Raw genomic sequence first — 17259 nt, forward strand, 5'->3', positions numbered from 1 at the left:
TTCCCTGAAAGTGGCAATGCAAGCAGATAGTGTGGTAAAGAAGGTGTATGGCATACTTGGCTTCATCAGTTGAAGCATTGAGTACAAGAGTCAGGAAGTCATATTCACCAGGCAGACTCTACATGCACTGCATAATTTGGCCAACAAATGGCCTCAGACATTGCCCGAGGTCCTGGAGCAATGGGAGGACAGGCAGTCAAGACACCAGGAGCACCAGGGTGTACAAAAACACCAGAGCACGAGGAGCAGTTGGAGAAACAGGAAGAATCAAGTACAAACATCCAATCAGTCCAGGCCCTCAGCAATAGGAGTCCCATGTCAGTCCTCTCTGAAGAGAATACTTTCTCTGGCACAACATTTGATCCTGCAAAGGTTCTCATAAGCCTCACAATACATACCCCTTTCTGACACTTACTCTCAAATCACTTACATAGTTTAAGAGTCAGTTGAGCTACTACAGAATCCCAAGTTGCCTTCAGTCCGTGTTATAGATCACTCCTTGCACTGCAGCCATAGCAACTATAAATAAATTCCAGAAAGTTACTTAGCTCAACATCCATGCAGACTGGTTATTCCCAAACAGCAACATAAGTTCTGTCTTAGTCATACATTGCAACAATGATTTTCTCAGGAAAAAAAGGATTTAGTAGCAATCCCATTGTCATAATTGCAAGAATACGAGTTTAATTCCCCATGGTATTACTTGCCTTCCGGAGGGTGAGGGCAAAGAGAAATGATGACTGTCACATTGCCTCCACAGACGCTGCCTGGCCCACTGAGTTCCTCCAGCAGCTTGTTTTTTCGCTCCTGAGGTTGTAAGGGGATCTGATAGAAGTGTTTAAGATTATGAAGGGTTTAGGCAGAGTAAATAGAGAAACAGTTCTAATTGGCAGAAAGGTCAAGAACCAGGGACACAGAGTGAAGATGTAAAAGAACCAAGAGTGACATGAGAAAGTATATTTGTTTTTATCCAGGAAATGACTGGCATCTGGATCTGGAATCCACTCCCAGTAGTAGTACTGGAGGCAAGTTCAATTGTAATGTTCAAATAGGCACAGAAATGGTACTTGAAAGGAAAAGATGCGCAGGGCTATGAGGAGAGGCTGGGTATTGGGACTGAATGGATTGCTCTTGCAATGAGCAGATACAAGCTCAATGGGCTCAATTGTCTTTTTCAGCACTGTAACCATTCTGATCTTATTCCAATTCTTTTTTTGTCCTTTAACTAACCCTCCAAAACAAACACAAAGGAAATCACATGAAACTCACAAAATATGCAAAATGTTAGTGTGGATCTTAAAGATTGAAGTTAGTCTGAGAGAGTCACACAGTCATAACATTGTACAGCACAGAAACGGGCCCTTTGCCAACTCATCCATGCTGACTGTCAAGCCTATCTACACTAATTCCATTTGCCTGCATTAGACCCATATCCCTCCCATATCATTCCTTTCCTATCTAAAGTACCTGTCCAAATGACTGTTAAACATTGTAGTTGTATCTGCCTTGACCACCTCATTCCACACTAGCCATCACCCTCTGTGGGAAAAACCTGTCCCTCAGATCTCATTTAAAATTTTCCCATCTTCAACCTATGCCCTTTAGTCTTAGGCTCCCCCATTTGACTCTGCCTATCTGCTTTAACTATGCCCCTCATAATTCTATAATTCACCATAAGATTACCCCTCAGCTTCCAATGTTCCAGTGAGAATGAACCAATCTCTCATAACTACAGCCCTCCATTCCAAGCAACATCTTGGTGAATCTCTTCTATACTTTCTCCATTGCTACTATATTCTTCCTGTAGTGCGATGACCAGAACAGTGCACCATACTCCAAGTGCGGCCGAACCAATGTTTTGTACAGCTGCAATATGACATGCCAGTTCTTATACTTGATGCCTTGGCCTATGAAAGCAAGAATGCCGAATGTCGGATACCTTTTTCACTACCCTATCCAACTGTGTCACCATTTACAGGGAGCTATGAACTTGCATCCCAAGGTCTCCCTGTACATCAATGATCCTGACGTCCCTGCCATTTATGGGATACGTCCTGTTAGTATTTGACGTCCCAAAATGTATTATATCCATTTGTAAGATGCAAAGCTATTAAAATGTAAAGCATTTTAAATATGAAGAACTCTTAGAGTGATCAGATCAATTATTTAACAGTGTTACTCACAAACACTGTGGATCACTCTTACAGTCTGTAAAATTTATTACATGAGATGAAAGCCAATGCTGCCTAAAATTTGAAAGTTCTATAATGGTTAAGAATAATGTAAATAATACAAAACACTCCAGTTCCTTTTTCTATTCCTGTAGCATGGTCATTTAACTTGGCCTTCCCATTTATGTTACACACATTGAATTGTAGTCTAAAAACGTCAGAGGAATTTTCAAACATAAACTGAAAATCTGACTCTGGCTTGTCGTTGAATCATGAAGTAATCTTTTGCAAACTACCTTATGTCTGTTACAAAGGTGCTGTTTGTCTGGTCTGGCTAGCAAACCTTCATTCCATGTATGTGAAGTCCAATCAAAGAACATTGCCACTTACCTTGAGCGCAGAACGTAGCACATGATAAGTGAGTCCTGGTTGGGTGGTAGCTGAGGACATGAGCATGAAGAATTGGTGAGGAGGGTTACGTAAGGTTGCAGGATAGGTGTCAATGATTTGAAAGTCTCTATCACCTCCACTACTGTAGTGATTGCATTACAGCCACTTCTGCTCACTTCTTTTACTTTGGCCCGAATAACTTAAGTGAAAATAAAAAGACACAATGAAGACTCAGAAATTACTTTCCAGAAAAAGAGTTCATGTCTCCAAACCACCTACAGGTTGTGTTTAGGAAATCATGACTCAATGCTTGTCAATTAATATTCAAGCAATTGTTTAACTATTACCCAGAGTCAACTTCATTCAACCTCAGTTATAAATCTTATTCTAAATTCATGTTAACTTTAATCTTTACAAAAACTTCAATAAATCAGCAATTATTCTGAAAATATTTTGATAATAAAGCTATCAAAATATAAAGCTCTAAAATTAGCTTTTCTTTTTCTAATATCACAATAAACTGCTTATATTGATCCTTTTTTCCACAGTTTTAAATGCATAGGTATGATGGATTAATGCACTGTTAAAATAATATTTTTTAGGTTTGAATTCAGCCCAAACTAATACAATAATAGTAATTTCTTCCTCTCCTTTTGTACCATCTAAGAATACTTTTTGAAAAAGTCCTTTAACTGTTAAATACTCCAGTTCAAATTTTACATTGTAGAGAGGATGTTTCCATTAGTAGGAGAGTCTAGGATCCGAGGGCACAGCCTCAGAATAAAGGGACATCCCTTAAAACTGAGATGAGGTGGAATTTCTTCAGCCAGAGGATGATGAATCTGTGGACTCTGTTGCCACAGATGGCTGCAGAGGCCAAGTAATTGGGTGTATTTAAGGCAGAGATTGATAGGTTCTTGATTGGTAAAGGGGTTAAGAGTTACAGAGAGAAGGCAGGAGAATGGGGTTGAAAAAAAAACAGCCATGATCGAATGGTGGAATGGGCCATATGGCCTAATTCTGCTCCTATATATCTTATGGTTTTTTATTATTATAACTAAATGGAAAATTCACATTTATAATTACATTTTTTCAAAGGTGAGAAATGATGTTCCAACAATGTATAGTTTTTGAAGTTATGATTAGAATAAAACATTAAACAAAGTAGAGGAAACGCTGCTTTGCACCATACCTATTTCTCATACTTATTTTCATAAATAATGGAGGCCATTGGACCCATCAAGTCTATGCCAGATATCAGAGCAATCCCATAAATCCTATTTCCCCACTTACTTTCCTGCAACCAACTCTCTCATATGCCCATTAACTCCACTCTGATCCTCCTACCACCCACTAACACCACGGGTAATTGAAGGTAGTCAATTAACCTAGCAATCGGCATGCCTTTGGGATGTGGGAGGAAATCAGGGCACCTGGGGAAACCCATGTGTTCACAAGGAGAACATACAGACTCCACCAGATGTTAGGATCATACTTGGTCACTGGAGCTGTGAGGCAGCAGTTATCAGCTGCTGCACCACTGGGCCATCCAAATATAATTGCAACTGGAAGCATCATGTGGGTATTTGAATACCGAAAGAGAAAAAAATGTCATTTTTATCTTGTAAACAAAACTCCACCCCCATCCCACATGCACAACCAAAACTGAGGAAATTATTGCATAGCAATTTTCAGATGCATCTTTGAGTGGTCATACCAATCCCAAAACAGACTAGTTCATTTTCAGTGCTTTGATGAGACCACTTTGCAGATGAGGTCTCAATGTCTGGGGATAGTGCATCATAACTTACAAAATTGATTTCTGGGATAAGGGGAGTTGGCTTTGAAGAAGAATTGAGGAAGCTTGCCTGCACTCACCAGACTCTAGAAGAATGAGGGTGATCTTATTGAGACATACAATATTCTAAGAGTGGTTAATGGGGAAGAGTGGAATGATGCAGATCATTGATAGTAAAAATGAAACCTACACAGAATTATATACGATAAATATAGAGACAGGGTGTATTAAGGGATTTAGTATCTTTAATAATGGATAAACTTCCATTCTTAAGAGAACTATCAGAATAGAAGAGACTTCTATCATGATTTTCCAATTCTATTTGGTGAAAAGCATAATGCTAGCAAACTAAAAGATTGCTAGTATGGTACCATTATTCAAAAAAAGGGTTAGACCATGTAAACATTGTTCTTGATTTTATTTGCCAATAAAAATATATTTTCTTTGAAGTATTCAGTAACTACAATGTCATCAGCTTAACATTGGTGCTGGACAAATTATTGGAAAAATAATTCTGAGCGACAATAAAAATCAGCATTTATTAGGCACAGGATAATCAGCATTGAAATGCAAAGGAAGGCTGTGACTGACTAATGATTGAATTTTTTGAGGAAATAAAAAGGAGGATCAACCAGGGGCTAGCATTTGATATTATCTATATGGACTTCAGCAAGCTATTTGACGAAGTACCATATAATGGACTCATTCGGAGAGAATAGACCTATGGGATCCTGGGGAAAATGACAATTTGGATTAAAAATTGGCCGAGTGGGAAAAAGCAAAGGGTAGTAGTCAATGGTTTTTGTTAATGCAAGGCTGAATATAATGGGGTTCCTTGCTTTTTGAGATGTTCATGTACGATTTGGTCTTAAATGTAGGAGCCACGATTAAATAGTTTGCAAAATTAGCAGAATGGATGATCATGGGTAAGGCAGTTCTGGGCAGCATGAACACAGAAATGGATTAGTTGGGAGAGCACAGAAGTGCAAAGTGGAAATCAATCTGGAAAAATGTGATATGATGCAGTAGGGAAGAGCAAGCAGGTCGAGAGGATCCACAATGAATGACACAATCTTAAAAAGTGAAAAATAATAGTGGGTTGCTAGATTGCATGTCCATGGATCCCCAAAGGTGACAGGACAGGTCGATAAGGTGCTCAGGAAGGCACATAGAATGTTCATTGCCAAGGCACACAACACAAAATCAGCAAGATCATGCCAGAAATGAATAATACTCTACCACACACAGTTCAGGTCATTATAAAGTGGGTGCAAAGATTTAAGCTAGTATTAGCTTGACGGAAGAATTTCAGTTACTAGGAGGAGTCACCTAGGTGGAGTTTTAACTGAGGTGTAAAATTATGAGATAATGAGATATTGCAAGCAGAAAGATCCATTTCCCTTGGCATCGAGGTCAATAATGAGGGGACATAGATTTAAGGTAATTGAGAGAAAGACTGGAGGGCAGTTGAAGAAAGAGTGTTGGGGGGTCTGAAACTCACTGCACAAAAGATTATGGAGGCAGAAACACTCTTCACATTTAAAAAAAAATATGGATGAGTGCTTCTGGAGCCATAACCTAGAAAGCTAAGGATTAGGGAACAGGATTAATCTAAATAAATTCTTTCTTGGTCAGCATGAATAGTATGGATCAAATGGCATTCTTTCTGTGCTATAGAATTATATTATTCCATGATTTTTAAATTTTATTTTGCAGATATGGGCGGAGAAATGGCAGACAGAGTTTAATCCAGCCAAATGTGAGGTGCTGCACTTTGGGAGATCAAATGTAGGGGGACAACACACTATTAATGGCAAGATCCTTAACAGTGTTGATGTACAAAGGGATTCTTGGGGTCTAAGTGCATAGCTCCCTGAAAGTGTCTGCACAAGTTGACAGGGTGGTAAAGGCAGCGTATGGCATGCTTGCCTTTATTAGTCAAGGCAATGAGTTCAAGAGTTGGGAAGTTACGTTGCAGCTTTATAAAATTCTAGTTAAGACACATCTAGAGCATTGCATTCAGTTCAGATCACCCCATTATGGAAAGGATGTGGAGGCTCTGGAGAGGGTGCAGAAGAGGTTTACCAGAATGCTGCCTGGATTAGAGGGCATGTGCTACAAGGAGCAGTTGGACAAACTTGGGTTGTTTTCCCTGGAGTGACAGAGGCCAAGGGGAGACCTGATAGAGGTTTGTAAGATTATGAGAGGCACAGATAGAGTAGACAGCCAGTATCTTTTTCCCAGGGTCAAAATGTCTAATACTAGAGGGCATACATTTAAGGTGAGAGGGGTTAAGTACAAAGGAGATGTGCAGGGCAGGTTTTTTTTTACATAGAGAGTGGTGGGTGCCTGGAATGCGCTGCCAGGGGTGGTGGTGTTTAAGAGGCTCTCAGATAGACACATGAATGTGCAGGAAATGGAGGGATATGGACATTGTGTGGACAAAAGAAATTAGTTAGAAATTTAATTACTTGTTTAATTAGTTCGGCACAACATAGTGGGCTGAAGGACCTGTTCCTGTGCTGTATTGTTCTATTTTCTATGTTCTATATTTAAATCTCGGATTTGGAGTTTGAGAGGCACACAGTTTATAGTAAAGTTCTTCAGTTTCCTGGGGTAAATTTCACTGGATTAAGGAAATAGATACTTACTGCTGAAGTTACAAATTCCAAGCAATACTCACTTTAAATTGATGAATGTATTATATTAATTTCAAAGTGCAACAGAAGAGTTTGGTGGACATACTTATGTGCTAATTGGGATAAGTTTATGAAGGTGCTCTCAGTTTCTAGTTTCTGAAATCACAAAATGAAATGTGCACCACTACAATCAAACAGACACTAGAGCATGATCGAACCCTGAACTGCTGCCAATTTTGAAAACAGTCACAGATTTTAAGATCTAGGAGCTGTGTTTGTTTTAAAGAAACTTCATTGGTAGGAATTCTGCAATGGTGGATTTAACAACAAAATACCACCTGATAATGACTAGTCATTACTTACCATAGTTATAATTCTTGCCCAAGTATGTTTTTAGTGTTGGTTTAATTTTTCTACATTTACACCGATCTGTCAAAACAGAAGATATTATTGTAGCATTTTTAAGTAAAGGGAACATTTTAATGCTGAAGATATATAATAATAAGGTGCTCGACTGTCAGAACCAACAAAGAAAAAGGGACAGCAGATAATGTATCCGTGTAGTTTAAAGAGGACAGAGGCAATAAATGGTTCCGTTGTATTTTACAGTGGCATAGTGAAATAGAGGGGCATGATGGTAATATAATAAGCCACGTGTAAACCAAAATATGTTCTTTCCAAATCCGTGATTTTAAAAAAAATATTACAGTATAAATGATTGATTTTTTTTGGAATTCCCATTTAAAAGAACCGCGTAGAGTGAAATAGCAGATGGATTCGCTCGTCTCATTTCTGAATCGAGTCACATAAAGTCCGTCGTTCACGGGTGCACACAAAGAGCTTCACTGGGGACGTATGCGAGATCAGTCCAAGCGGCGAACGTCAGTATGAATCCGTTGAAGTTTGCACGCATGCGCTCTGTTCATTATTGGTGCTGCTCGATTCTGCTACTAGTCATTGTATTTGCCTCCTTTTGTTATAACGGACATCCATTATCGATCAGCGGCCCAATTGTTACAACCGAAATAGTTTGCCACGAATTTCCCCGAAGGATCAAACAGGTGAAGTGCCCCCACCTTAAAGAAAACTTAAGGTTTTCTCTGGAATAAAGACTACAAGAAGCGGTACCACTATCTGGGACCCTCCACTATCATCAGTTTACACAGGCGGGCCGGATGAATGCTCTGAGCTCCTGGCACTCACTTGAATTCCAGCTCTTACAATCAGAAGCTTTCCGGACAACCATGTCTCCGGTGAATTCCATCCACTTTGTATCTGGAGGGTGGAAACAAAAACGCAAGGTTGAATTTATTCCACGAACCGCCGTCTCCACATACTGTATAATTAAATACAAGGTGCGAATAAACCCATGGCGCACCGCCGATATTTTTCATTGACGAATGTTGGTAAAAAGTTATCACATGATTCTTTCTGATGGAAATTATAACATTCTGTTCCTTTTTTACTTGACTATTATTTGAAATAAAATGTCCACGTTTTGGAAGTGAACCAAATATTAATATTTATTGATAGACTGTAGATATTCTGTTTTAAGTTTTTACGAAACTCTACACTAAAAATCAGGAACATTTAATATCTCACCTTCGGGTAAATCGGTGACAATCGCTTCGGGAGCGATGCAGACCCCTCGGTCGTACACGGGCAAGTCATTGCATCCCAGGCTCTCAGGCCAGCTGTGGTTGTATCTTTTCAAAATAGGCTCGCAACCATTTCTTGCACTCTGGCAAACAGATTTACATGGCTTGATGGGATCGTGAAGGAATTCAAAAGTGCAGATGGGTGCATACATTGCACAGAGAAAGAAGCGCAGCACTGGACTGCAGCTGGTGTCCACTAATTCCTCGTATTGCTCTATAGCCAGAATAGCATTCTCCTGAGTGCTGTGATGGAGATGGTTGGGCATTCTCGTGATATTCCAGGGCATTGCCTTGCACATCGGGATCCTAATGGGTTCGCAGAGTGTTCCCTGCACGAACACTCGTGCACCGAACCAAAGGCAGATTGCAGCAACCACTGGCAACATCTTACAAAGCTCCGACCAACTCGCCAGCTCGGACACGGTATATATACAGTTTTATGTAAAAATAAAAAAAACATTGGTTCAAGTAGGTGGGGGTGATAATTCCATTGCTTGCATTTAAGTGGAACGACCAATTGAAGGCTGACGATGAACTTGATAATGAGTGAAAGGAGGTCCTGCCGTCAACTCCGGACCCTCGGGAGCTATCAGGTTAACGCAAAACATGCCCGTGGAAATGGTGCCAATAGATCCGGCGTCCAGTGAGTTACAGAATGGCGTGTTCTTGCTAACGCGTCCTTTTCTACTTATAGGGAGACAATTTCCATCCGCTTTTAGTGCCCTTAATTTTACTGTCCTACCATGCAGATGTAAATGTTATAGCGCGGAAAAATTAAATGTAGTGCAACCGTGTGTGATGCAGCAATCAGGCTTCCATCACTGGTGGACACCATGTTATTCAAAGCTGTTTAGGATTCAGACGTCGAGAAAGTTGGATTGGGTAAAATCATTCTGAAAGTCTTCCAACCGGAGGCCTCAGTGTTGGTCAAACAGACCAGAGCTCAACATATTTTAAAACACATTAGTAAACGACGGAGCTTGGAAGGAAATCTGCAGTGAAGGATGATGACCTTATGGAGCTTTATCAAATAAAGAGCAATGATAGAATAGTGAGAGTCTTTTCCCTAGGGTGGGGGAGTCTAAAACTAAGGGGTTTAAGATGAAAGGGGAGAAATTGGAAGGAAATCGTATGGCAAGTTTTTCACACACAAAGTGGTGGTTATCTGGAACAAGCTGCCAGAGGAGCTGTAGAGGCAGATAAAATTACAATGTTCAAAAGACATTTGGGCAGGTACTTAGAAAGGAAAGGTGTAGAGGGATTTGGCCTAATGTAGGCAAATGCGATTAGCACAGATAGGTATCACTGTTGGTGTGGACAAGGTGGACTGAAAGGGTCTGTTTCTTTGATTCCATGATTCTACTATCTGAACAGCAAGAGATTAGAAAAGAGGGTGGCGTAGTGAGATCTTGTGCACCAGTTGATGAAAATAAGTATTCAGGTTCAGCAGGTAGTTAAGGTGGCAAATGATATATTAATCTTCACAGCAAGAGGATGAAGGATGTCTTAATAAGATTAAACAGGACCTTGGTGAGACCACACCTGGAATACTATAGGCATTCATGAAGAACGTTCTTGCTATGGAGGGAGTGCAACTAGGATTCACCAGAGTAATGCTGGGATAGCAGAACTAACACACAAAAAGAGTTTGGCATGATTTATAATTGGAATTAGTTTATTATTGTCACTTGCACTGAGGTACAGTGAAAAGCTTGTCTTCCATAGCACCCATACAGATCATTGCACAGTGCATTGAGGTAGTACAAGGTAAAATAACAGAATGCAGAATAAAGTGTAACAGCTACAGAGAAGGTGCAGTGCAGGTAGACAATAAGGTGCAAGGTCATGACAAAGTAGATTGCGAGGTCAAGAATCCATCTTATTGTACTAGGGAACCATTCAATAGTCTTATAACAGCAGGGTAGAAGCTGTCCTTGAGCCTGGTTGTACGTGCTTTCAGGCTTTTGTATCTTCTGCCTAATGGGAGAGGGAAGAAGAGAGAATGTCTTGGGTGGGTGGGGTCTTTGATTTTTCTGGCTGCTTTACCGAGGCAATGAGAAGTATAGACAGAGTTCATGGAGAGGTGGCTGGTTTCCTTGATGCGCTGAGCTGTGTCCACAAGGTTTGCTCAAGGTTAGAAGAATGAGAAGAGACCTCAGTGAAACTTTTAAAATCCTAACAAGACTGGACAGACTAGATGCAGGAAAGATGTTCCTGATAGTGGAGAAGAATGGAACCAAGGATCAGTCTAAGCATATGGAGCAGGCCATCTAAGTTTGAGATAAGGCGATATTTCTGCACCAAGGAGTGGTCAACCTCTGGAATTCTCTACCACAGAAGATAGTTGAGGTTTGTCACAGGTATGTTTTCCAATTAAGTTAACACCAAATACACAGATATGAAAATGTCCAGAATATTGGTCTGAGATGGGTTTTATAGGAACATTTAAAAGTAGGAGATTGGAATAGCTAAAGAGGGGCTTAGATATAGGGAGGAAATTTCAGTGGTTAGTATATAGACAATGGAAAGAACGGCTAAAATGTATGAACATATAGAAAAAGGAGCCATTTGGCTCCTTCTGTCAGCTCTGTCGTATGATCAAAAAGGGGATAGAATATAGGAGGAAGCCATTCAAACCATCACATCTGCACTGGCCCTCTAACAGAACAACTTTCTAGTTCCACTCACCAGTCCTTTCTCTGTGGCCTTGCACATTTTTCTCCATCATATACATATTCATTTTTCTCTAAAAGGCCACAATAGACCTTCCACCCCCACAGCTTAAGGCAGTGCATTAAAGGTTGTGTATAAAGGTTGTCCTCATAGAATCATAGTCAGAGTCATTTGGCCTAGAAACAGGCTTCTCAACTCACCATGTTTGTGCCAGCCATTAAGTATCTATCTACATTCATAGAATCATACAACATGGAAACCAGCTGTTTAGCCTAATGTGTCCACACCAATCAGTGAGCACCCCTCATATTAAACCCATCAACCAGCACTTGGTCCATAGTCTTCTATGCCTAAGCGATTCAAGTGCCCATCTAGACACTTCTTAAATGCTGTCAGTGACCCATCTTCAACCACTTTCTCATGCAGTACATTCCAGGTATTCACCATTCTCTGGTTAAGTCCCTCTCATATCCCCTCTAAATCTCTTAGCCCTTACCCTATACTTGTCCTCTTGTTTAATCTACCTCTGATATGGGGAAATGTTTCCTGCAGTCTATCTTATCTATACCCCTCATAATTTTATAAACCTCAATAATGTCACCTCTTAGCTCCTCTGCTCCAGGGCAAACAGACCTAGCTTCTCCAGTCTCCCCTCATAGCTGAACAGGCAATATCCTGGTGAATCTCCACTGCACCCTCTATTGCTATCACATCCTTCCTATACCTTGGTGATCAGAACTACATGCAGTTCTCTAGCTGAGGTATGACCAAAGTTTTATAAAGTTGTAGCTTAACCTCCCTACTTCTGGATTTAGTGCCCTGAATAATGAAAGCCAGTATCCCATATGCCTTCCTAACCACCTTATCAACCTGCATTGCCACCTTCAAAGATGTATGAACTTGTACTCCAAGGTCCCTCTGTTCCTCAATATCCTTGATCCATCGAGCAAAGGGAACAGCATCTTATTATCCACTCTGTCCAGACCCCCCATCATTTTAGATACGTCTATCAAATCTCACTTTAGCCTATCTTCTCCAAAGGAAGCTGTCCCAGCTTCTCTAATCTATCCATAGAACCATAGAACACTACAGCACAGAAAACAGGCCATTCGGCCCTTCTAGTCTGTGCCGAAACGGTATTCCGCTAGTCCCATTTACCTGCACCCAGTCCATAACCCTACAGACCTCTCCCGTCCATTATCCATCCAATTTATTCTTAAATCTCAAGAGTGAGCCCGCATTTACTACATCAGATGGCAGCCCGTTCCATACTCCCACCACTCTTTGAGTGAAGAAGTTCCCCCTAATGTTCCCCCTAAACTTTTCCCCTTTCACCCTAAACCCATATCGTCTCGTACTTATCTCTCCTAATCTAGGTGGAAAGAGCCTACTCGCATTAACTCTGTCTATACCCCTCATAATTTTGTAAACCTCTGTCAAATCTCCCCTCATTCTTCTGCACTCCAAGGAATAAAGTCCTAACCTGTTTAATCTTTCCCTGTAACTCAACTCCTGAAGACCCGGCAACACTATAGTAAATCTCCTCTGTACTCTTTCAATCTTACAAATATCCTTCCTATAGTTAGGTGACCAGAACTGCACACAATACTCCAAATTTGGCCTCACCAATGTCTCATATAACCTCACCATAACATCCCAACTCCTATACTCAAAATTTAGAGTTAAGAATGCCAGGATGCCAAAAGCCTTCTTTACAACCCTATCTACCTGCGACACCACTTTCAGGAAATTATGTATCTGAACTCCCAGATCCCTTTGTTCCTCTGCACTCCTCAGTGCCCTACCATTTACTGTGTATGTCCTACCTTGATTTGTCCTTCCAAAACGCAACACCTCACACTTATCTGCATTAAATTCCATCTGCCATTTTCTGGCCCATTCTTCCAGTTGGTTCCGATCCCTCTGCAAGCTTTGAAAGCCTTCCTCGCTGTCTACTACGCCTCCAATCTTAGTATCATCAGCAAACTTGCTGATCCAATTTACCACATTTTCATCTAGATCATTGATATAGACAACAAACAACAATGGCCCCAGCACAGATCCACTAGTCACAGGCCTCTAGTCTAAGAAACAATCATCCACTACCACTCTGTCTTCTCCCACACAGCCAATTTCAAATCCAGTTTACAACCTCTCCATGGATACCTACTGTCTGAATCTTCTGAACTAACCTCCCATGTGGGACCTTGTCAAAGGCCTTACTAAAGTCCATGTAGACAACATCCACAGCCTTTCCTTCATCTACTTTCTTGGTAACCTCCTCAAAAAGCTCTACAAGATTCATTAAACACGATCTACCACGCACAAAGCCATGCTGACTATCCTTAATCAGCCCTTGGCTATCCAAATATTTATATATTCGATCTCTCAGAGCACCTTCCAATAATTTACCCACTACTGATGTCAGGCTCACTGGCCTGTAATTACCTGGTTTACTTTTAGATCCCTTTTTAAACATGAGCTACCCTCCAGTCCTCCGGCACCACACCCGTGACTATGGACATTTTAAGTATATCTGCCAGGGACCCTGCAATTTCTACACTCGTCTCTCTCAATGTCCGAGGAAATATCTTATCAGGCCCGGGGGATTTATCTACCTTTATTCCCATGCACCATTCTCAAAATCTTTTCTGGACCTTCTCAGGAAAGGTTTCAGAGGGATATAGGCCAAATATGGGCAAATGGGACTAGCTTAGATGGGAATCTTGGTCAGCATGGATGAGTTGAGCCAAAGGGCCTGTTTCTGTGCTCTACGACTCTATGACCCTCTCCTATGCCTTCACATCCTCCCAACAATGTGACACGCAGAAATGAACACATTACTCCAGATAATGCTGGACCAAAGTTTTATAAAGGTTCAGTATAATTTCTCTGCTTTTATATTATATCTTTGCTTTTATATTATATGCTCTTATCTGCTTTTATATTATATGGCTCTACTGAAAGCCCAGAAATGTGTGCCTTATTAATGCTTTCTCAACCTGCCCTGCCACTTTCAATGATTTGTGCACAAATATTCCAAGTCCCATTGCTCCTGCACCTCCTTTATAACCGTATTCTCTATCCTATTATTTTGTGTGCAATTCTGGTAGCCATACTATAGGAAGCATGTGATTAAGCTAAAGAGAGTGCAGAAAAAAATCATAAGGATGTTGCCAGGACTGGAGTACTTGAGTTATAAGGAGTGGCTGGATAAGCTGGGACTGTTTTCACTTGAGTGAAGACGACTCAGGGGTGACATTATAGACATTTCTAAAATCATGAGGGGCATAGATAAGGTTTATGCTCACAATCTTTTTCCCAGGTTAGGGGAGTCTAAATCTGGAGGGCATAGGTTTAAGGTGAGAGGGAAAAGATTTAAAGGTGACATGAGGGGCAAGTATTTCACACATGGCATGGTGGGTATATAGAGCAAAGTGCCAGAGGAAGTGTTAGAGGTGTGCACAATTACAAAGTTTAAAAGATATTTGGATAGGTCCATGGATAGGAAAGGCTTAGAGGGAAATAGGCCAAATATAGGCAAATGGAACTAGCTCAGGAAAGCACCTTGACTAGCATGTATGAGTTGGGCTGAAGAGCATGTTTCTGTGCTGTATAGCTCGATGGCTCTATGTTGCCTCTCCTCATTCTTAATACTAAAAGCGTCACCTTATCATTTCTCCACATTAAACTTCATTTACCATGCCGCTGTCCATTTCAATGGTCTGTTTATATCCTGCTGCAATCTATCATTCTTCTTTTCACAGTTCACAGTACTGCATCATCCACAAATGGGGCTTGCATCCTCAGGACTAAGTCATTAATAGAGATTAAAAAAAACAAGGGCGCTAACACCAATCCCTGGGGAAAGACACGATTCACCTACCTCCAATCCTAACAACAACTATTCACTACGTCATCCAAGGAACTCTGGATTTGTTCGTTTTACCTTTGCTTCTCATGGGAATGTGCTTCAACCATTCCCAAACCATCTCTTCCTTCAAGACATTGTTTTGTTGCAGTTATGCCTCTCATCCTATTGAAATTAGTCTTCCTCCAATTAATTATTTTTATTTTGGATCACCTCTTTTCCTTTTCTATAGCTAACCAAAATAACATAATGCTATGATTACTACCTCCTAAATGTTCTCCTACTAAAACTTGGTGCACTTGACCTCTTTCCTTGTTGGACCAGAAACATACTGCTCTGGAAAATTCTCCTGGACACATTAATTATCCTCAATACGTTTTAGAAACTCTTCACCCTCTGCCCTTAAACACTTATTATTACCAGTTTACACTGGAATGAATAAAGTCACCCGTTAAAACTTGCTTTTCCATTTCTCTAATTTTCCTGCCCCATTCCTCCTCACTTGCTGTTGACTTACAGAACAGATCCAGCAGTATAATGCTCTCTTTACCGTTTCTTAATCTATTTTCACTTCCATTTTCACTGACTCTAGTAAAATCCTTGTGCTGACCTAATTTAATGTGAACTGTTTTTAACAATTTGTTTTGGTTTTGTTAACTTTAGTTTGAGTTTATAATTTTCCCTTACTCTACTTGCTGCAAGGATATTAGTCCCTTTCTGTTGAGGTGCAATCCATTCTGATGTAGCAATCCCATCTCCCTCAGAAGTGGTTCTAAGTCCTCAGGAATTTTAAGTCTTACACCATATCTTCAGCATTCATTTGCCTCTTCTTCCCATGGCTCTGGTAGTAATCCAAAGATTACTTACTATGAATTCCTGTTTTTTAACTTCTTCCCTAGCTTCCTAAACTCTGCCTGCAAGACCTCATCCCTCCTCGTGCAGTTGTTTAGTAATATCATTACCTACTGACCAATTTCCATATCCTTTGATTCCCTTGGTGCCCAAAGGCCTCGTGATTTTAGCCTTGAACGTACTCAATGGTGCAACATCTATAATCTTAATATCATAGATTCACATACCATGGAAACAGGCCCTTTGGCCATCGGTTATCTATCCATAGAGATACAAGAGACTGCAGATGTTGAAATCTGGAGCAACAAACAATCTGCAGGGTTCTGACCCAAAATGTCAATAATTCCTTCTTCCACCCCCCCCCCCCCCCCCCAATGCTGCTCGATCTGCTGGGCATCTTTCTATACTTGGCAAGAGTTTTCTACACCATTGTGTTTCAGATGCTCATCTGAATACTTCTTAAGTTGGTAAATTATTGTTAAATGTTGCCACAGTGCTGCTTCCCTCAGACAGATTCAACCAATACTTGGGAGTAAAACATTCTTCCTCAAATCTCCTACCTCTTACCTTAAACCTGTGCTCTCTGGCTATAGACAAGTCAGCTAAGGTGACAATTTCTCATTATCTACCCTGTCTATGCCCCTTATAATTGTGGCATCCTCAATCCTCAGCTTCTCCACTTAAGGGAAAACAAATCAGCCTATCCTCATACTTGAGATGCTCCATCCCAGGCAACATGTGCTGATCTCCTCTGCACCTCCAGTGCAATCACTAGGGTAAGGGATTCTGAGGATTCTCCTTTCAATCTTAAGTGGCCAGCCTTGCGCCTGAAAAGGTTACCTATCAAGGGAAACCGCCTCTCAGAATCTTATTTGTTTAAATGACACTGCGTTTCATTTTCATGGTTTGAAAGTAGTCTAAAGTATACACAAGGGGAATGTCAGAAAATCCATCATCTCCTTCAACTGCTTTTTGGGGTTATAAAGTTTATGGTTTCTCCCCCAAAAAATTCTCCAGACAGGTCATTCATTACTAGAGAGGCCAGTAGTCGGGACAAGTGGATGAACTTGCTGTTTGCCATTCCTCACCTCTAGCAACTGTAGGGTGTCACCGTATCTGCAACAAGCTCCCCTCCTCCATCCGGCCCCAAGGGCCCGGGACATCAGTGCCAGCAGGGTCCCCTCCTCCCAACCTCACTCATGTGACT

General features: G+C 40.8%; 1 protein-coding gene across 2 annotated transcripts in view; it reads right to left on the minus strand.

Annotated features, from left to right (window-relative positions):
* LOC127574205 (secreted frizzled-related protein 4-like) overlaps nt 1-17224 on the minus strand; it is a 31254-nt gene extending 14030 nt beyond the window's left edge. Inside the window, exons 1-5 of one of the 2 annotated variants that reach the window (XM_052023002.1) lie at nt 17141-17224; nt 8601-9242; nt 8202-8273; nt 7362-7427; nt 2562-2760 (exon numbers count right to left, since the gene is read on the minus strand). In XM_052023002.1, the coding sequence (XP_051878962.1) occupies nt 2562-2760; nt 7362-7427; nt 8202-8273; nt 8601-9042 (779 nt within the window). In that variant the 5' untranslated portion in view covers nt 9043-9242; nt 17141-17224. Of the gene's footprint in view, nt 1-2561; nt 2761-7361; nt 7428-8201; nt 8274-8600; nt 9341-17140 lie in introns of both variants that reach the window. The other variant, XM_052023001.1, reaches the window with a different exon arrangement.
* Between the last annotated feature and the right edge of the window lie 35 nt (nt 17225-17259).

This window comes from Pristis pectinata, chromosome 9 (assembly GCF_009764475.1).
Source record: "Pristis pectinata isolate sPriPec2 chromosome 9, sPriPec2.1.pri, whole genome shotgun sequence".
In the NCBI taxonomy this organism is placed as follows: domain Eukaryota; kingdom Metazoa; phylum Chordata; class Chondrichthyes; order Rhinopristiformes; family Pristidae; genus Pristis; species Pristis pectinata.